Below are 20,526 nucleotides of genomic sequence, written 5' to 3'. Positions count from 1 at the left end.
CTCACGACTGTCTCCAATGATTGAGGACTGAGACCCCAGACTCTGAAAGCAGCCCCTGGCCTGGCTGAGGTGGAACGCTTGCCAAGTCTCGGAGGACTGGTATGCATCTCCATGAGAACGGAGTGCAAGAACAATGGAACTGGTCACAGTGGACTGAGCCAAGGCTGCCTGTCCAAACTGGGCTGTCCGTACTGGAGGTACGGTTTGCAGCTTGTTCCTGAGCACTCAGCCTTTACACAGCTGGTTCCCGCTTTGGCTCTGTGCCCCTTGCTTTGCTTCCCGCCTTGACCAACCTATAGAACCTCTGGAGACCCCCGCTCACTTTTGTGATCACCCCACTGGAGAAGATCGCGTCTATAGGCATCGTTAGGCGTCGAAGACTCGACCCTCCACGTTCGTAGCTATAATCCCCGTCCCCTCTTTCTCTCTCTTTCCTACTATTTTTTATTTCTCTCCCCACTATGGCATTTGTTGGCACTAAATAAAGGTGCATTTTTGATGGAGTAAACTGAGTTGTTCCCTGCTGTGTCTTTTGCGCTCTGAGATCCCTAAAACGAACCATCAGGTTCCCTGCATATATTTGCGGACCCTGACATGAAATTGGCGTCACGGACAGGATCTTGATGGACAGAGGGGTTGCGGGTTTTGTATAGCTTGTAACAGGGGAAGGACCCTCGTCTCAGCCGCACCTAGCACGCCACTTCAGTGAGCGCTGTTAGAAAGCAAGGGGGGCAAGGGAAAATTCCCGCAAACTGTATACACCCAGGTGTATAGCACTCCCTGTCATCAGGATTTCACAAAAGGATCTCATTGTGCAAAAGATGGGACAGTAGTTAGTTTTTTTGGGGTTGGTTTTTTTGGGGTTTTGGGGTTTTTTTTTGTGTTTTGGGCTGCTTGGTGTAGTTGAGGAGACAACTCTTTGGAACTAAGGTGAACCTCCCAGGCAGTTTTGGTCTCCTCGCCCATTCCAGGGAAGCGAAGGGAAACACAGTTTTAGCTGTGCCTTTGGTGTAACTTGAAGCGTACCTCCCTGAGAGTGGTTTTGGTCCCTGCACAAAATGAGTGAAAAAGATAAGAGTGCATTTTATGCTTTGCTAGCAAAACATAGTGCTAGACCTTCTCCAGACGGAGAAAGGTGGGCACAGAATAATTGGTTTAACTTTGAAAACATTGTAGATAGAATATATTCTTTGCAACATGATGCTAGATACAAACTGGGCAGAAATAAAACCATTCTTTGCTCAGTTTTGGGGGCCTGTCTTTCGGCAGCCATAGAAACCCGTTTTGAGCGGGTAAGTGAAGAAAAAGCAGTCATAGAAGCCCTGCAGAATTTGGTAGAAGCTTTGCAAAAACAATCAGAACAGGAAAGAAATCAGATTTATTTGCTGCAGATTTCCCTTGCAGAAGAGCGAAGCAAAAATTTAAAATCTGCAGATTTACCCACAGAAATAGAAGGAAAGGAGACATACAACATTAAACAAATATACCCTCAGAAAGAATTAGTACACATGCAAAACTGTGAAGAACACTGTTGCTCCAACTTGAGACCTCTCATTAAAACAGAATATAATTATATAAATGAAGAGGATCATGATCCCCACATAACCACCAAAGAAATACCATACACAGCCACTGCATTAGCTAAATTAAAGAAAGAATACTCCCGCCTCCCTAGTGAATCAGAGACGGAGTATGTTTTCAGAGTTTCCCTCACAGGGGGCGACCAAATTAAATGAAGTGAACAAGAAGCAAGTGGCTACTGGGGACATGGAGTTTTCTTAACAACAGGAAACACACATGCTCCATGGTCCCTGACAGCGTGCAGCTCACTGGGCAGGGGGGTTAAACCCCCTTGAGAGGGGCGACCCTCTGGCAATAGTCGGCACCTCAGACCAACTCCTAGAAAACATACACAAAGCTGCATGCTTGCAAATGATACAGGAAAGAAAATTAATCTCTGGCTGTGAGTCACCAATGCAACAGCCTGTCAAACCTGAGATTATGACCCCTTTAATTCGAGGTCTGCCAGAGTCTCTTAAACCAACAGCAATTCTTCTTCAAAAAACAATAGCATCTATCGCTCCGGTAGATAGACTGGAAAGATTTCTTGGCCATACAAGAGATCAAACTGGTTCCACTGACTCCTCACCTTTCACAACTCCTAGCACACAATCTAACAGCAGTCATAAACTTTAGACATGGAGGGAGGTAGCAGAGGAGTTAATAAGTTACAGTAGAAAATATGGACCAGTGAAGTACTCAGAGGACAAACCAGAAAAACCCAGAGGAGTCAGGCACATTGCTTCTCCTAATGAAAAACCAGAAAAGGGAAAACAAATTTCCAGCCGGCAGCAGCTGTGGTTGCTAGGGCTGAAAAGGGGAGTTCCACGAGAAGTAATGGATAAATTGCTGTATGATAAATTGGCTAAAATAATTTCCAATTGGCCCTGTCCCAAACCTATTGTGTTGGAATCATCCAACCAACAACCCAGTGCACCTCCTCTTCCACAAGCCTTGGGCAAGTAGCCACAACATTCCCCAACACAGGTTTTAAGCAATGAGACACAGCATGCTCTCTCCCTGCTTCAGGGAAGTGAAACACACCAACCTCCTTTAAACTAGAAACTCCGTTTCTTGATAGTGAGCGAAGAAACGGAGACTGGATGTTTTTGAGGAAGCTCACAAAGGACCCGAGAACAGGGGACATATTGATTACAGCAATAGTTGGCCCCAAACAAATATTAATAGCTTTTGTTGTGGACACAGGGGCCCAAATCAGTGCATTGAAAATCACACACGCCCAAAAGTGTGGGCTTGTTCCCAGCAAAAAACGATGTTGTGTTTTAAATGCCCTGGGAACTACAGAGTCTATGAGTATGGCTCTAGTAAAACGCACACTGCCCGGAGAAGACAACCCAATAGCTGTCTAAATGGTCATTGGAAACATTCCTGACAGTTTGTTAGAGATGGATATACTTGCTGGGAGACAATGGGAAGACTCAGAAGGCTTTCTCTGGTCTTTCGGAGCTCCCAGCCTTAACATCAGGCTGCTACAAACAGCTCCTTCCCTACCGTTCAGCAAAATCACTTCTGTGAAACAATATCCTTTACCCTCTGGTGCTAAAGATGGCGTCAAGCCAGTCATTCAGGAATTGAAAGATCAAGGAGTAATTGTTAACACTCACAGCGCTTTTAACTCACCAATCTGGCCAGTTAAAAAACCCAATGGAAAGTGGAGACTGACAGTTGATTACAGACGGCTTAATGCCAACACAGACCCTCTTACAGCAGCGGTCCCAAATGCAGCTGAATTAATAATATCAATTCAGGAGAAAGCTCACTCTATTATGGCAACAATAGATGTTAAAGACATGTTTTTCATGATACCCATACAACAAGAAGATAGGGACCGTTTTGCCTTTACATGGGAGGGACAGCAATATACCTTCACACGTCTACCCCAAGGGTAGCGACACTCCCCCACTTTAGCCCACCATGCTTTAGCCCAAGAATTAGAAGAACTATCTAAACCTGGCACTGTAGCTGTTTACCAAACCATAGATGATATTTTAGTGGGAGGGGAAGAAAAAGAAGTAGTGGAGGATGTTCAACAGAAAATAATTTCCCACTTAGAAAGCCTTGGTTTGCAGATCCCCTCAGAAAAAATACAAAAACCTTCTCAAGAAGTAAAATTTTGAGGCATCTGGTGGAAAGGAGGTATGACATGCATCCCACCAGACACCCTAACTTCTTTAGATCAAATCAAGATGCCCGAATCTAGAAAAGAACTCCAACAAGCTCTAGGACTGTTGGTATTTTGGAGAAAACACATTCCAGATTTTTCAATTATTGCCAGACCTCTTGATGATTTGTTGAGAAAGGGAGTAAAATGGGACTGGAGCCCTTCTCAGGAAGAAGCATTACAATTGTTGATTTTTGAAGCCACAGCTCATCAGGCCCTAGGCCCTATCCACCCAGCAGATCCTTTTCAGGTAGAATGGGGATTTGCTGCCTCAGGATTGTCAGTACATATATGGCAAAGGGGTCCTGAAGGCCCAATCAGACCTGTTAGCTTCTACTCCCGTGGCTCGAAAGATGCTGAAAAAAGATATACAACTTGGGAGAAAGGTTTATTTGTTGTTACCCAAGCTCTCAAAGAAGTAGAAAAAATCACAAGAAAACAACCAGTTGTGTTGAGAGGTCCCTTTAAAGTCATTAAAATAGTGATCACAGGGACTCCACCTCCTGAAGGGGTAGCACAACGAGCCTCAGTAAGGAAATGGTATGCACAAATAGAGCATTCTAATAACATCTTTTCAATTACTGAAGGCGCTGTGAAAAATTTACCAATACAAGACACAGAGAATCTGAATAGCAGCCAAGACAAACCTGCCTCAGTTCTTAAAATAGCCCCTCCCTTCTCCCCTGAGCAAACAGCACATTCATGGTTTACTGAGGCCTCAGCTAAGCGTGAAGGAAAAGTGTGGAAATACAGAGCTGTAGCTTTGCACACTTCTTCTGGAGAGCGGATCATTACAGAAGGGGAAGGCAGTGCCCAAAGTGGGGAACTTAGAGCTGTTTGGAGTGTTTTCCAGAGGGAGGCACAAAACACCTCTCTTGTCTGTATTTACACTGACTCCTATGCTGTATATAAGGGCTGCACTGAATGGCTGCCTTTCTGGCAACAGAATGATTGGGAAGTTAACAGAATTCCAGTGTGGCAGAAAGAAAAGTGGCAAGAAATTTTACAAATTGCAAGTCAAGGGAATTTTGCTGTAGGGTGGGTAGCCTCTCACCAGACAGATGATAATACAGCAGGAGAATGGAATAACAGAGTTGATGAATTAGCAAAATTAAGTCCTCTGAAAAAGGATGAAATCACTGAAGATTGGGAGCACTTATTAGAATGGCTGCATGTAAAACGACAACACACAGGTACAAAAGATTTATACAAGGAAGCTCATGCCCGGGCTTGGCCCGTTACCAGAGAAATGTGTAACACCTGCATTTCAGCCCGTGAGCAGCGTCGCAAACGGCTAGAAAGACATCCTTTAGAGGATGACCCACTACACTTGAGGACAGGTAAAGGCTTATGGGATGCATGGCAGGTAGATTACATGGGTCCCTTTAAGCAATCAGGAGGTAAACATTTTGTGTTAGTGGGGGTTGAGATTACATCTGGATTAGTTCAAGCCGAGGCATTTAAAAGGGCTACAGGGGAAAACACTGTTAAAGCATTGCAGATATGGTTCGGGACTTTCCCAAAACCACAGGAAATTCAATCTGATAATGGGTCACACTTTACTGCTAAAGTAGTACAGGAATGGGCAAAAGGTGAAGGGATAAAATGGACTTTTCACACTCCCTATTACCCTCAAGCTAACGGAATTGTAGAAAGGACTAACGGTCTTTTAAAACGACTTCTGAAACCACAAGAGGGAGGCTGGGATGGCCGGTTGCATAAAGCTGTGCAAAGTGAAAATGAAAGATGGGGGGTAAATGGGTGCCCCAAAATTACTGCTTTTTGCCCAAATCCTCTGAGCTTAATCTCCTCACAAAGAGGACCAAATGATCCCGAAAATCCAGTTCATTACCCGGGACACCCTGTTTTGGTAGACCTCCCTACGGTGGGAGAAGTACCACTTGTGTTGAAAACTTCTCTGAATAAAGTTGCGTGGATAGTATCTGATGCCTTAGGAAAAGAACATCGGATAAATACCTGCTGGATAATTCCATCGTTTTAATGTTCTGCCCTTAGGTGGCAGATTTTTCTGTGTTTTGCTATTGCAGGAGAACTCTGAGGGGACACTTCAAGTGACATGAAAACAAAATAACCATGTTAATATTATTAATACTTCTCTGTATCCTGCCACACTCCCATGGCCAGGAGGCAGCTGAGTGGCCGTGGTCTGAAGCCACTGTTAGATATACCAGTACTCAAGAATCACATCCCAGAAGTCGTCACCTGAACCTGGCAACCTCAGGGTATCATGGTGGTCCACGTGAGTGGGGATGGGATAAGAATGAACGGGTTACAACTCTAAATGGAACAGTTGGTTTGGGGATATTTTTGTGGGCGGATGTTGGGATCGGGATTGTGTGGGGCTGGGTGGGTGGGATGTGGTTTGATAGTAAATCAAACTTGGAGAGTTCTTGATCACATGGACTGGGATTTCACAGGCTGGACCATCTGGATCAGAACCATAGAGACTGGGATCATCTGGACCGGGGTGGCCGCCTCGGAACGATGCGAACCGAGGCGGTCCCGCCCGGCCCAGGGCAACCTCCCCGTCCCTCCCAGTCCCGCCCGGGGGCGCGGCCAAAACTCCCCGGAGCGAACGCGGCGGTCCCGGAGCGACCCTGGAGCCGATCCCGGAGCGATTCCGGGTCCGATCCCGGTCCCTGTTTCGGCCTCGGTCTCAGTCTCGGTCCCGGAGCGCTCCCGGTGCTGATTCCGGTCGCGGTGCCGATCTCGATCCCGGAGCGGTGCCAGTCTCGGTGCCAGTGCCGGTTCCAGTTTCAGTCCTGGTCTCAGTCTCGGTGTCGGAGCGGTGCCGGTGCCGTTTTTGGTCCCGGAGTGCTCCCAGTGCCAATCCCAGTCTTGGTCCCGGAGCGGTGCCAGTCTCGGTTCCGGATTCGGTCTCGGTCTTGGTGCTGGTGCCGTTTCTGGTGCTGGTCTCGGTCTCGGTGCCGGAGATTTTAGGGTCTTTTGGGTGATTTTAAGCCAAACCGGGCCCTTTTAGGACCGCGCGTTCCCTTGACCCCGCTCATTCCCCCTCAGAATTCCCGCCGTTTCCTGGACCCCGCCCCTTTCCCCTCCCAGTTCCCGCCCTTTCTCTGACTCCGCCTCGTTCCATTCGTTCCCCGCCCTTCATTGGCCACGCCCCTTTTTCCCTTGGGCCCCGCCTATCTGCTGGCGCGTTCCGTCCAGCGCATGCGCAGACGACCCAGAGGTGGCTCTCCCGGGCGCCGCCATCGTTGTTCCCGGTCCCCCGAGCCGGCTCCGGCGTGTCCGAGACCTGCGGTGGGGGAATGGGGGTCTATAGGGGATCTATAGGGGATCCATAGGGGATCTATAGGGGTCTGAGAGGACCTGGAAGTCTCCTTAGAGGATTTGGTGGGGGATCTGCAGGAGATTTGGGGCGGTCTGTAGGGGCTTTAGGGCGGTCTGGGGATCCCTAAAGGGGGCTGGGCGGGTCTCGGGGCTCTATCGGGGTCTGGGGCTCTGTAGAGGGTCCAGCGGGGTCCGTAAAGGGGCTCCGGGCGTCCCTAAATGGGGTCTGGGTGTCTGTGGGGGATTTGGGGGGTCTCTGTGGCGTTTTGGGGGGTTGGGGGGTCTGTAGGGGATCTCTAGGGGTCAGCGGGAGCCTGTAGCGGGTCCGGAGAGGTCTGGGGGTGTCTGTGGGTCCCTGTGGGGGATTTGGGGGGTCTGGGGGGGTCTGGAGGTCCCCAGGGGGGTCTGAGGGGATATGTAGGGGCTCGATAGAGGGTCCGGGGGCGCCTGGGGGACCCTATAGGGGATCTGGGGTTCTCTGCATGGGATGTGAGGGGGTCTGGGGGAGTCTTGGCATCTCTGTAGTGGAGTTTTGGGGCCCATAAAGGAAATTTTTGTGAATTTTTGGCTCTGTACAGCTAATTCTTGGAAATTTGGGGTCCAAATTGGGCAATTTTGGGCGCTCCGTTGGGATTTTTATTTTGAATTTTGGGGCCTCTGTTAGGAATTTTGGGGAATTTTGGAGGAATTTTGGGTCCAAACGTAGGAACTTGTGGAATTTCCTGTCCAAGCGTGGGAATTTTGGGTAATTTTGGGTCCTAACTTGGGAATTTGGGGAATTCTTTTTCCTAGATATCCTCTTCAAGTTCTCGGTGAGTGGCAGCACGGCACGGGCAAGTCCTGCCTGCTGCACAACTTCATTGAGAGCAAGTGTAGGAATTTCTGTGAATTTTCAAGGATTTTGGCAGTTCTAGGGGGTCGTGGGATTTTTGGGAATTTTGGAGGGATTTTTTTTCATTTTGGGGGACGTCTTGTGTATTTTGAGGGGATTTTTGAGGTATTTTTAGGACTTTGGGGTGGTGTTTTTGCATTTTTAGAGTGTTTTCTGTTGCTGTTTGCGGGCTTTGGGGAATAATATATTGGGAATTTTGAGAAATCTGAGGAGTTGGGGGATTTTTAGATAATTTTGGAGAATTTTTGGGGAGTTTGGGGGGGGGTTAAAATATTTCTGGACATTTTTAGGGTTTGGGGTTTTTTTTTCTTCTTTTATTTTCTGTGTGATTGTTGTTGGTGTTTAGGGAAATTTTTAGACTTTTTTTGGAATTTGGGAAATTCTGGGTAGTCTGGGAAATTTTGGGAATATTACTGGAATTTTTGGAGGTATTTCTGGGTTTTTTTCTTTTTTGAGCTATTTTGAGGCTTTTTTCAGTTTGTTTTTTTTCTATAGTTTTCCTTTTGTATGCAATTTTGGGGGAATTTTGGTTTTTTTTAATTTTTTGGGAATTCTGTGTCTCCGGGCTCTCCCCCATCCTGCGGCATTTTGGGCAATTTTCTGTCACTCTTGGGTCATTTTTGGTCACGCTTTGGGTCATTTTCAGCCATATTTTGTAATTTCAGTGGCATTTCTAGTCAGTTTTGGGTCATTTGGGGGCCATTTTGTGGCCATTTTCTGTCACTTTTCGGGCATTTTTGGTCTCTTGAGGGGCGTTTTTGGTGCCGTTCGAGCCATTTTTTGCCGGTCTCAGTCCCGGTCTCCGGGCGGTGCCGGTCCCGGTGCCGGTCCCGGTGCCGGTCTTGGTCCCGGAGCGCTCCCGGCGCCAATCTCGTTCTCAGTCCCCGTCCCTGGGCGGTGCCAGTCTCGGGGCTGGTTCCGCTGCCGCTCTCGGTCCCGGGTCTCGGTCCCAGTCCCGGAGATTTTAGGCGGGTTTGGGTAATTTTAGGCCAAACTGGGCAGGTTTAGGGTGGATTTTCGGCCCCTTTGGATGATTTTAGGCCAAATCTGGTGGGTTTTCGGGTGGGCTTTAGGTACATTTCATTGATTTTAAGCCAAACTAGGTCTTTTCAGGGTTGATTTGACGCCCTTTTTAGGAGTTTTAAGGGGTTTTTTTGCCATTTTGTGTGGATTTAAACCAGTCTGGGCAATTTTAGACGACATTGGTTGGTTTTAGACCCCTTTAGATGATTTTATCCCCAACGGGCTGATTTTAGACCGAACCCTGTGGCTATAGGGTGGCTTTTAGTGCCCTTTGGGTGATTTTAGGCCACTTTGTGGGGATTGCAGGCCTCTTAGGGTGATTTGAGGCCAAACCTGATCCGTGTGAGGGTGGATTTTAGGCCCTTTTGGAGAAATTTAGGCGCATTTTGGAGATTTTAAGCGAAACCGGGCGGTTTTAGGACCGCGCGTCGCCTTCGCCCCGACTCTTTCCCCTCACGATTCCCGCCCTGTCCCTGACCCCGCCCCTTTCCCGTCCCAGTTCCCGCCCTTTCCTTGGCCCCGCCCTCCCAGGCCGGGCCCGGGCCCGGGGGAGGAGGAGGAGGGAGGGAGGAAGAGGCGCAGCGGTGGCAGGAGCGGGAGGAGAAGACGAGCGGAGGGAGCGGCGGCTCCAGCGCTGCCTGAACTGGCGGCACCGCCGGGATCATCGCCCCCATCCCGCAGGGGGCCGGGGAGGGGGAGCTCGCCCCAAATATCCCGGGGGGTCCCTGGGTTTGGGGTTTGTTGGGGGGATGTTTGGAGCTCGCGGGGATCCAAAGCCGAGCAGCAGATGCCCCTCGGGGGGACATCGGGCGCTCCCCGGGAGGTGTTTTTGGGGTGTCCCGGTGTCGGCAGAGCCCCGGCGGTGGCGGGGGGACACGGGGTTTGGGGAGCCCGGGAGAGCCGCCGCTTCCCTGAGCGGGAGCCCAGAGAGAGGAGAGCCCAGAACCGCAAAGCGGGGACCCCGAGGGGAGGGGGACCCCTGGGATTGCCGGGACCCCGTTAGGGGCTGGAGGGGCGGGATGGCTGGGAAGGGGGTTCGGGAGTCACGGTGCTGGAAGTGGCTGCTCCCGGTGTAAGCCCAGTCACTCCCAGTATCCGTAGGTGGGGAGACAGAAGAGGGGGGAGCTTTAAGGGTTCCTGGGACTCGCCGCAGCCCGGGGAGGGCAGGCACCGAGCAGACGGGGGATCTCCTTCCCCTTCCCTGTGACACGGAGGCAAATCCCATCCTGTCCTTGTCCTTCCTCCCCCAGACAAGGAGCCGAGCATGGAGAGCAGGGAGAACAAATCCCCGCGGCAGAAGCTCGTGGCAGAGGCCGTTTTGAGCGGCTCCACGGGGCAGGAATGCAATGGAGAGGAAAAGGGACGGAGATCCCTGAGGAGGAGGGGCTGCAAACGCAGCTGGCGAGGATGTGAGGAGGAAAGAGCCAGGCCGGGCCGGGAAGGCGGCCGGAGATGGAGCCAGAGCTCAGAGCTGGTGGTCCATGAGCAGCTTCGTGATGGGGAGAAGCCCCACAAGTGCTCCGAGTGTGGGAAGAGCTTCAGCCAGGCCAACAGCCTGATCTGCCACCAAAGCATTCACACAGGTGAACGGCCCTACGAGCGTGGGGAATGTGGGAAGAGCTTCAGACAGAGAATCAACCTGATCCAGCACCAGAACATCCACACTGGGGAAAGGCCGTACAAGTGTGGGGAGTGTGGGAAGGGCTTCAGGGGCAGAGCCAACCTGAACTTCCACCAAAGGATCCACACTGGGGAGAAGCCCTACGAGTGTGGGGAATGTGGGATGAGCTTCAGCCAGAGGTCCAGCCTACTCCGCCACCAGATGTTCCACACAGGGGAACGACCCTACGAGTGTGGGGAATGTGGGAAGAGCTTCACAGAGAGAGCCACCCTGACTGAACATCAGAACATCCACACTGGGGAAAGGCCGTACACGTGTGGGGAATGTGGGAAGGGCTTCAGGCAGAGAGCCAACCTGAGGCTACACCAAAAGATCCACACTGGGGAGAGGCCCTATGAGTGTAGGGAATGTGGGAAGAATTTAATCCAGAGTTCAAGTCTGATCAGCCACCAAAGCATCCACACCGGAGAGAGACCCTATGAGTGTGGGGAATGTGGGAAGAGCTTCAGTCTGAGGTCCAGTCTGATCTTTCACCATAGAATCCACACTGGGAAAAGGCCCTACAAGTGTGGGGAATGTGGGAAGAGCTTCAGGCGGAGCTCCCACCTGATCCTCCACCAAAGGACCCACACCGGGGAACAGCCCTACGAGTGTGGGGAATGTGGGAAGAGCTTCAGCCAGAAAATCAACCTGATCCAGCACCAGAACATCCACACTGGGGAAAGGCCGTACAAGTGTGGGGAATGTGGGAAGGGCTTCAGCCACAGAGGCAGCCTGAGCTTGCATCTAAAAATCCACACTGGGGAGAGGCCCTACAAGTGTTGCCAGTGTGGAAAGGGGTTTCGGGTCAGCAGCAAGCTCCTTGAACACCAGCAGACACACACAGAGGAGAGGCCCTTCCGCCGCCCTGACTGCGGGAAGGGCTTCAGGCACAACCCCAACCTCATCATCCACCGGCGCATCCACACTGGGGAGAGGCCCCAAGAGTGTTCCCAGTGTGGGAAGAGCTTATCACAGAGCTCAGCCTTGACCCAACACCAACCAAGGCAGCATCAGGAAAGCCCTGCCAGTGCCCCCGGTGCAGAAAGAGCTTCGAGCTCTGCTCCAGCTCCAGCCCCCACTGGAGGAGCCACATTGGGCAGAGCCCCGGTGACCCACATTCCCTGTGTTCCGTGTTGGGAAGTCACCTTGCCGATTATCCTTTTGATTAGACCTTAGTTATTTTCTCTTCTCCCTCTCTTTGTACTGCAAAAGCCAAGAGAGATTGTAGCCCTGCTTTCATGCCTGAGATCTTTTGGTTTTGTGAAATTCTTTTCTCAGGGAATTTTCTGTAAACAAGAGGAGTGTTTTTCTAAAAACTGTAGCATTGTTTTTCATTCCTTTTCCTAGGAGAGACTTCTTCTTGATGTCCCTCTGGTCTGACCAGTGTGATTGATGAGGTTTGTCTTTTTGTCACCAATCAGATTGGTCTGTGTAAAATACTAAGGGAGACACATTCGAAAAACTAAAGGAGTCATTTTCAGCCTTGGGAAGCTCCGAGTCTCCCAGCTCGGTCCCGCCCAGTCCCGCCCGGAGGCGCGGCCAAAACTCCCCGGAGCGATCGCGGCGATTCCGGGTCCGATCCCCGTCCCGGTTTCGGGCTCGGTCTCAGTCTCGGTCTCGGATCAGCGCCAGTGTCGGTGCTGGTTCCGGTGCCGGTCTCGGTCTGTCCCGGAGCGCTGCCGGTCTCGGTTCTGGCCGCAGTCCTGGAGCCTTCCCGGGGCCGGTTCCGAAGCGCTCCCGGTGCCGGTCGCAGTGTCGGTCGTGGTCTCAGTCTTGGTCCCGGTACCAGTTCTGGTGCCGGTTTTGGTCTCGGTCTCGATGTCGGTCCCAGTGCCGGTGTCTGTGCGGGGCCGGTCTCAGTTGCGGTGACGGTCTCAGCCTTGGTGTTGCTGCGGGTTCCGGTGCTGATCTTGTCTCGGTCTTGGTCCCGTTCCCGGAGATTTTTGGCCCATTTGGATGATTTGAAGCTAAACCTGGTGGATTTACGGTGGATTTTCGGCACAATTGGCGATTTTAGGCGAAACCGGGCGGTTTTAGGACCGCGCGTTCCCTTGACCCCGCCCCTTTCCCGTCCCAGTTCCCGCCCTTTCCTTGGCCCCGCCCTCCCAGGCCGGGCCCGGGCCCGGGGGAGGAGGAGGAGGGAGGGAGGAAGAGGCGCAGCGGCAGCAGGAGCGGGAGGAGAAGACGAGCGGAGGGAGCGGCGGCTCCAGCGCTCCCTGAACTGGCGGCACCGCCGGGATCATCGCCCCCATCCCGCAGGTGGCCGGGGAGGGGGAGCTCGCCCCAAATATCCCGGGGGGTCCCTGGGTTTGGGGTTTGTTGGGGGGATGTTTGGAGCTCGCGGGGCTACAAAGCCGAGCAGCAGATGCCCCTCGGGGGGATCATCGGGGGCTCCCCGGGAGGTGTTTTTGGGGGGTCCCGGTGCCGGCAGTGGCTGCTCCCAGTATGAGCCCAGTCTGTGAAAAACAAGGTTCACTTTCTATGTAAATTTTCAGAAACAGGTTTAATAGAAAATGAGTCAGTTAGGAGATAAAAAAAAAGCTAAGTACGTTTGGCCGGTTGACTTGGCATTTAGCCAAGTCCACACTCTGCTGTATCAGAGTCATTCTTTAAATACCATTTCCATTGTATCAACCTGTTGAATGTTCATATTTTTCCATAAACTAGTTTCCATATTCCGGGAACTGTTTTGCATGGTCCCTCCTTGGGTCCGCTGTTTTAGGGCATGCGTGTTTCTTGGCTGTGTCTTCATTATCACCTCCAGCTTGGGCCTTGGTCCATACTTTCTTCAGATGGTAGATGCTGATAGTTGGTATCTCAATAGCAGAGTCTCCTTTACATGTTCACTAGATGTTATCCCAACCAAACAGACAGTTTAAGCATACTATATCATCTAGTACCTCTATGCCTAATTTTCTTTACTAATAGCAGAACTAAAAAAAACTTATATCATTACACAATATTCTTAACCATATAGAACACATCTTGCAAAAAGCCAAGTTTATAATATGCATTTATAACACCGGTCAGTCCCAGTATGAGCCCAGTCACTCCCAGTACCCGTAAGTGGGGAGACAGAAGAGGGGGGAGCTTTTTGGGTTCCTGGGACTCCCAGCAGCCCGGGGAGGGTGGGGACTGAATAGATGAGGGACCCCAATAAAAGTGTGACCCCCCAACAGCTGGGACAGGGGGGAACCAGTTTGGGCCTTGGAGCTGCAGGTGGACACAGGCAGCTGCTTCTGCTCCCTCTGTGTGTCCCCGTGTTCAGCAGTGCTGCTCCATCAGTCTGTGCCCAGCAACGGGGAAAAGCCTCAGCCCTGCAGGACCAGCGGGAAGGGAGCTGCTCCATACAGGAACAGGAAACAAAGGAAACACATTCTTTAGGATGTGTTTTCTGTTAAAAAAAAAAAAAAAAAAAAAAAAAAAGAAAAAAAAAAAAAAAAAAAGAGAAAAGAGAAAACCGGAAAAAATACAAAAGATGAAAACTGCCCCAAAACCGTGTAGTTAAAAGTCTTCCATAAGTGTGGATTAAAAAGATGTAAGTGATGTTTTGAAATGAGAACTCAGTTGCTTTGTAAATGTGCTCGTGGCAAGGATTCATCAGCTGCATTCTTTTGCAGATGTTGGAATTATTTCCTAATATGAAGTAAATTTAAACTTAAAGCAATAGGAAATTGAAAGATGGATTGTGTACGACTGCATCTTGAGTGTAAAAATTTGGCAGTTTGAAACTTGGAGCAAAAGTGTTGCAAATGAAAGTTTTAAATCCCAATGGATTGTGTGACAGCAGTTTTTCCTATACGATGTGTAGCAGCCCAAGGATTTCATCAGTGGGGTGGTGGGTGCTTTTAGCTTTGTCCTGTGCCACTCTGGGATGTCATGAAACAGGACTTCACCTGCCACCAGCCCGCGTTTCCCTCTGCCACCCCAGCTCCGTGGACCTTGTGTCCCCCAAAGCAGACACAAAGTTTTCCTGCTGCTCTCCCTTTGCACAAATCCACAGAGAGCTGGGATTGTTCCAAGTCTTGTCTCTCCATTGTGCCATATTCCAAAAGAACCAGCAGCCCATCCCAATGAATACAGCGAGTTACACTGATGGTTGTCAGCTCCATTTCCTGCCTAGAAATCCTGAAACTGCTTCTAAATGCTGCTCTCCTCAGCTCTTAGACACCTACTCACACAAAGCTGGGAAAAAATCCCCTGGCTTCTGGCTTACAAGTGAGCCAAAGTTAGAGCGCTGTGGAAAATCTCTATCCATCCCTATCCTTTTAATACATCTGTATGTGAGGTGTGCATGGATGTGTCTTGTATAGAAAGGAAGGAGTGCACAAGCACCGTGCCCGACACTTTCCCTCTCTGTGTTCATTCCATACCCATGGGTACAAAGACATTATGGAAACCCTGGCGCAGACAGAGCCTTCTGTGCATGGATACAGAGACATCCAAGAGCCCCTTGGTCATCCTGCTGGAAGGACGACAAAAAGGGAGTGGGAACTCAGCAGTGAGGAGAGCTGAGGGCTGGAGAGCAGCTCTGAATGACACTAAAATGTCTCTGGGCCACTGAGACATTGCTACTCTTCAGCCAGTGACAGTCCCTAAGCCTGGGACTCAGTCTTCCTCATGCTGAGGGGCACCAAGGAAGGCAACAGTGTGATGGAGACTGGCATGGGCTGGGAACTCACTGGGGAAAAATAGAGAGCATTGTGAAGGAAAAGGCAGGTGGAGGACAGAACTGTTCAGAGAAGAGCTGAGCTACAGCTTGAGCAAGCTTAAAAATGTCATTTGGGCCCATCCCAGATTGATTTCATTTCAGAAGGTATTGAAGAAGTTTATTTTTTGGGCGGTATCATGTTTTCTCTTGGAGATGTACACTGCAAACTTGAGCCGCATTGCCAAAATGCTCAAGGCAAGTCTCTGCTGCAGGGCACACCGTTTCTTCTTTGGCTGATTCCGGCCCGGTGCTGAGCCCAGCAGAGCCCTGGCAGAGCCCAGAGCAGCCTCAGCACCCGCAGAGCCCGGCTGCAAGGACAGAAACCAGAAACCGCCCGTCAGCTGAAGGCTCCTGTGCCCTTGTCCCAGCCGCCCGCGGTGCCCAGGCCACGCTGGCCGTGCTCAGGGCTGGGCCCAAAGCTGCCCATCAGTGCTGGCAGGACGTGTGCCCAGCCTGCAGCCAGCCACGGCGCATCCAGCCCTCAGCAGCTGCCCAGAGCAAGATGCTCCTCTGCTGGCTGCCATCTCCCAAAAGCTCTTACCCCACCTGTGCCAAGAAGACGGGGACCCACCTCACGCCATCCGCCGCGGGAAGAAAAGCTGCTCCCAAACCACGTCCTCAGCCTTCTCCAAGGGCGCGGCCCATCCACGCCACAGCTGGTCCCAAGCACTTCCCAATCCAAACTGGACACCACCTAGAACACTTCCTTTAGAAAAACAAGCAACAAATTAACAGACAAAAAGGGGATACAAGGGAAAAGGTAAAAGATGTGATCTCTGTCAGGGGCTTGAGGAAGGGCCAATTCCGACATGCTTGGGAAAAACCCACCCACCAGTGAGGGAAGCCCATGCTTTCACTCTTCCCCCCTGCACTGCCCCCCAAAATAATGGTGATCCCAAAGCAAACAAGGGCAGTGGAGCAGCCCAAGCCCTTCCTTGCCTGCAAAGCAAAGCAGCCCATGGACAGGCTCTGGAGTCCCACCTCTGCTCCCACCTGGGGGGTTTGTTTGTGTCGGGCTGGCTGCCCCAGCCCCAGCCCAGGGCACGGTGGGTGGTGGGGGCTGTTGGCAGGGCCAGGAGCCAACTCCCATTTTGTAACCACCCCAGCCTGTGCCCCCAGCCCTGCCAAAAAGCAGCTTGGCAGCCCACTGAACAATCAGTTGGACCTGCCCCAGCAAAGAGAGGAACCTGTGGTTCCTGGACAGGCCGTGCAATGCCCAAATCTGGGAGCATCCCCCTGTGCGTGGACTCATCTGCAAATTGGCTAGGGAGCCTGGCTTTGAAGAAGGTGCCAGAATCGAAGTCAATCATCTTCACCTTTGTGGTGGCCAGGTCCCAGAAGAGGTTTTCATCCTTGATGTTGTCCTCGCTGTCTCCAGCAGCAGCAGCCCCACCTTTTCCAGCTTCTCCAGGGGCTCCTTCTCGTTCCCTGGGGGTGAGACCAGGCTCTCAGGGCTCTGCCCAGGGCCCCAGCTGTCAGTGAACCAGGACAAGCAAAACCAGCCTGGATGGCAGCCACCAGTGCTGGGCAGAGCAGCTCGGCTCCAGCACGAGGGCTGCCTGTGCCCATCCCATGAGCCCTGCGCAGTGACACAGGCAGGACAAAAAGTCTGGGTTGCTCTGCTTCTGATCGCCGAGGCATGTGTGCAGCTGGAACTTACCAGGGCCCTGCATCAAAGTGTGCCTGTGGCTCGCTCCCTTCTTCTATGGCAGGTGAGTATCCTGCATCCAAGGATCACAGAACAGGTCTTCTAATGAGGGCCTGTCCAAGGAGTGCACTGATAAACACCACCTGATCAGATCTTGGCAATCTGGGGAGAGAAACCAGAAGCCGCCAGTCAGTTGGAGAAAGCTCCTGTCCCACTACTCCCATGCCCAGGCCATGCTGCATGTGCTCAGAGCTGGGCCTAAACTTTCCCACCAATTCCCTGTTTTGGAGGAGATTAGGAGAGCAGGACATGTGCCACCTCCTCAGCAGCTGCCAAAGCAGGATGCTCACAAGCCAACTGCTGTTTCCCAGCACTGGTATTCCCCCCGTGCCCAGAGATGAGCATCCACCTTGAGAGAGCCGTTGTGGCAGGGAGAGCTGATGGCCCCAGCTGATCTTCTGACCCCTCCTGAAAGGGTGTCTTCCACAGACCATCTGGTGCAGCAGGATGCCCAGGGACCAGATGGTAGCTGGCTCGCCATAGTACCAGCCACAGTGGGTCCATTCCGGGGGGCTGTAGGATGGTGTTCCTATGGAATACAGATGGAGTTCATCAGGGGGATGCTGCTGCTCCCAGAGCCTGGCCCCAGCATCCCTGGGCATGCGGGGGCTGCACCAGTGGCACGTGGGGTGACCTGCTGCTCTCTCACCAGCACCAGTGACTTGTTTACAAACTCAGGGTTGGAAAAAAAGCTACTAGTGTCGGAAGGGGGCAGCGGAAGCCGTGGCAAGGCCTGGCCATGACATCCAAAGGAAAAACCCACCCAGCGCCGGGGAAAAACCATGCCCTCATCCTCCCTGCCTGCATTGCCCCAAAAAACATTATGAAGCCAGGGCAAATAAGGCAGGCAGAGCAGCCCAAGCCCATTCTTGCCTGCACATCAAACTGGCTGCTGCACTGCTTCTAGCCCCCGCTTCTCTGCTACTCTCACCCACAGGTGTTTTTGTCGAGCTGCCTGCCCCAACCCCAGCGCCAGTCCTGGGCAGAGTGGCTGGCAAAGGCTGCCAGCAGGGCTGGAAGCTGGCCCCCCACACACCCCTGCTCAAAAGCCACTTGGCTGAAGACTCAGTGCCGTGTCTGGCAGCAAAAGGGAGAGTCCCTGCTGCCACACCCAGGCTGGGCCATGAGATGCTGGGACCGGGAGCACACCCCTGCGTGGGCTCACCTGCAAACTGAGTGTATGCTGTCTTTTGCAGGTAGGTGCCACAGCCAAAGTCAATCAATTTGGCCTGCCTGGTAGCCAGGTCAACCAAGATGTTCTGGGGTTTGATGTCCCTGTGCAGGACCCCGCAGCTGGTGCAGTGCCGCACGGCTTCCAGGACCTGGCGGAACAGCTCCCGCGCCACCTCCTCGGACAGGAACCTCCGTGCCCGAATGAAATGCTGGAGGTCCTGACACCGCTCCGGGCGCTCCAGCACCATCACGATGTCGTTGGAGAGCTCCACCCACTCCAGCAGCTGGACCACACCAGGGAAGCCAGTGGAGACCCTGTCCAGCAGCACGATCTCCAGCGGTGCGCTGGTGCCGTTGGGCTGTGGGAGGACCACGATGCCGTCAGTGGGGCTGAGGCCCTGCCAGGGGTGGGGAAGCGCTCACCCTGCCCGGGATGTTCTGCACCCTCCAGTGGCCGCACGCCCGCTCTCCCTCGAGGCGTCCTGGCGGATTCCACCCTGCCGGGCCTCGGCTCGTCCCCGCCCGGCACGGCCCGGCTTCTCCCGCTGGCCCCCGCTCACTCACCAGCTCTCCCCAGTGCCGGACGCGGTTCCGTGGCACCCTTTTGATGGCCACCTGCAAGGCAAGGGGAGCAGCGGGCTGAGCTCACCGCCCGCCCTGCCCAGCCCCATCCTCTTCCTCCTCCTCCGCCCTTCTCCTCCTCCTCCTGCACCCCCTCCTCCTGTGCCCGCCGCTCACCGGGGCGCCATCCGAAAGCCGCGTCGCCGCGAAGACAGTTCCGAAGCCGCCGCGCCCCAGCAGCGAACCCAGCCGGTACAGCTCCTGGAGGCCCCGCTGCGCCTTCCCTGCCGGAGAGACGCGGCTGTCAGCGCTCGGCCTGGGGCCAGGAACGGCCCCTGAGCGCCCCTCAACCACCCCAGGCCGGGCATCCCCAGGCGTTCGCTCCTGGGAAGGCGACACTGGCGGCTCGGGGCCGGCGGCCGCGCTGGCCAGCGGCGGAGCTCGGGCCGGGGAAGGCGCAGCGCAGGCGGCGGGAGCGGCCGCGCCGCGTGTGTCCGCGGGGCCCGGGAGGGGCCGGGGCCGGGCTCGGAACAGGCGGAGGCAAAGCGCGGCGATACTGTCCCTGGCCCAGGCACCGATCCCCGCCCAGCACCGCCATCGCCAGGACAGCCAGAGGCGGGCGGAGGCGAGAGCGCGGTGGGAGGCCCGGGGGCGGGGACGGGGACGGGGCAGCCCCGCCCGGGGCCGGGGGCGGGCCGGGGGCATGGCCCGGCCCTGCAGGGGAGAGGGACTCTGGGAGAGGAGGGGGACACCGGGACAGGGAGACTGGGAGCGGGTGTGGGACTGCAGGAGAGGGAGAGGAGCAGCAGGAGGGAGTCGCAAGAGGAGCTTTTTTTTTTTTTTTTGCTGCTGCTGCTCCTGCTGCTCTCGCTGCTGCTGCTGCCGCTGCTGCCGCTGCTGCCGCTGCTGCCGCTGCAACTGAAGCCCCGGGGCCGTTTCTCCCCGGGGCCGTTTGTCCGTCGCCCGCTCAGCGCCACGCCGAGCCCCGCGCGCCCCGGGAGCAGCCCCTGAGCCTTCCAAACACGGGAACTTTGCCCCGTTGAGCCAAGACCCAGAGCCTTGACTCCTGCACTGTGGCAGAGCAATCCCCTTGGCTGCTGCTATGCATTGTCCCTGCTGAGGGTCACACACTGTCAGAGAACATTCCTTGAATGCAGAATTCGTACCTGGCCCAAGCACTGCACTTGCGTCTCCAGCATTGCTTTCCAAGAAAAACGGGGGTAGGCAAATTGTGTGTAGCTCATGGTATTTTACAGCGTCTAAAACTTGCCAAGTCATGGATCTTAGAGGTGAGATCCATTTGTAGTTAATGAGATGGAGAAGTAGTGCAAAATGGAAAAGGGGAGCATAGAAATAAATAGAGAAAACCATCTTGGATTGGTTCTTTCCATTTTTGTTTCATTTTTTAAAAGCTGTTTCAGCTTTCCCAGAATCTTCTCCACAGTCCTGTCTGCTCTTTCCAAGAACCCTTCCTGGAGAACAAGCTGCAGCTTCTGTCACTAAATGTCCTACCAACGGCAGCAAGTTTGTGAAGGAAAATAAAAAATGGTTTTACAAATATATTAACGGCAAAAGGAAGGCTAAAAACCGACCTTTGTTCTCTGCTGGATGTGGGAGGGAACTTAGGAACTGCAGATGAGGAGATGGCAGAAGTGCTTAACGCCTTCTTTGCCTCAGTCTTTAGTGGGAATATGGCTTGTCCTCAGGACAGCTGCCCTCCTGGGCTGGTAGATGGTGTCAG

At 53.1% G+C, this 20,526-nt stretch overlaps 1 protein-coding gene across 1 annotated transcript; it reads left to right on the top strand.

Moving 5' to 3' along the window:
• Window positions 1-7,562: 7,562 nt before the first annotated feature.
• LOC136303529 (zinc finger protein 418-like) lies at window positions 7,563-12,147 on the top strand. Its single transcript, XM_066207177.1, has 2 exons — window positions 7,563-7,799; window positions 10,220-12,147. The coding sequence occupies exon 2, from the start codon at window positions 10,234-10,236 to the stop codon at window positions 11,806-11,808; it is 1,575 nt and encodes a 524-aa protein (XP_066063274.1). The 5' UTR covers window positions 7,563-7,799; window positions 10,220-10,233; the 3' UTR covers window positions 11,809-12,147.
• Window positions 12,148-20,526: the final 8,379 nt, after the last annotated feature.

The sequence above is a fragment of the Chamaea fasciata genome, unplaced genomic scaffold, assembly GCF_029207755.1.
Source record: "Chamaea fasciata isolate MVZ Bird 193981 ecotype frontalis unplaced genomic scaffold, bChaFas1.0.hap1 SCAF_36, whole genome shotgun sequence".
In the NCBI taxonomy this organism is placed as follows: Eukaryota; Metazoa; Chordata; class Aves; order Passeriformes; family Sylviidae; genus Chamaea; species Chamaea fasciata.
Note: the sequence above shows the minus strand (reverse complement) of the source record. Positions and strands in the feature narration are given on the sequence as shown.

Excerpts from the sequence above, each read along its gene's own strand:
- LOC136303529 (XM_066207177.1), top strand. The coding sequence starts at position 10,234 with ATGGAGAGCAGGGAGAACAAATCCCCGCGGCAGAAGCTCGTGGCAGAG.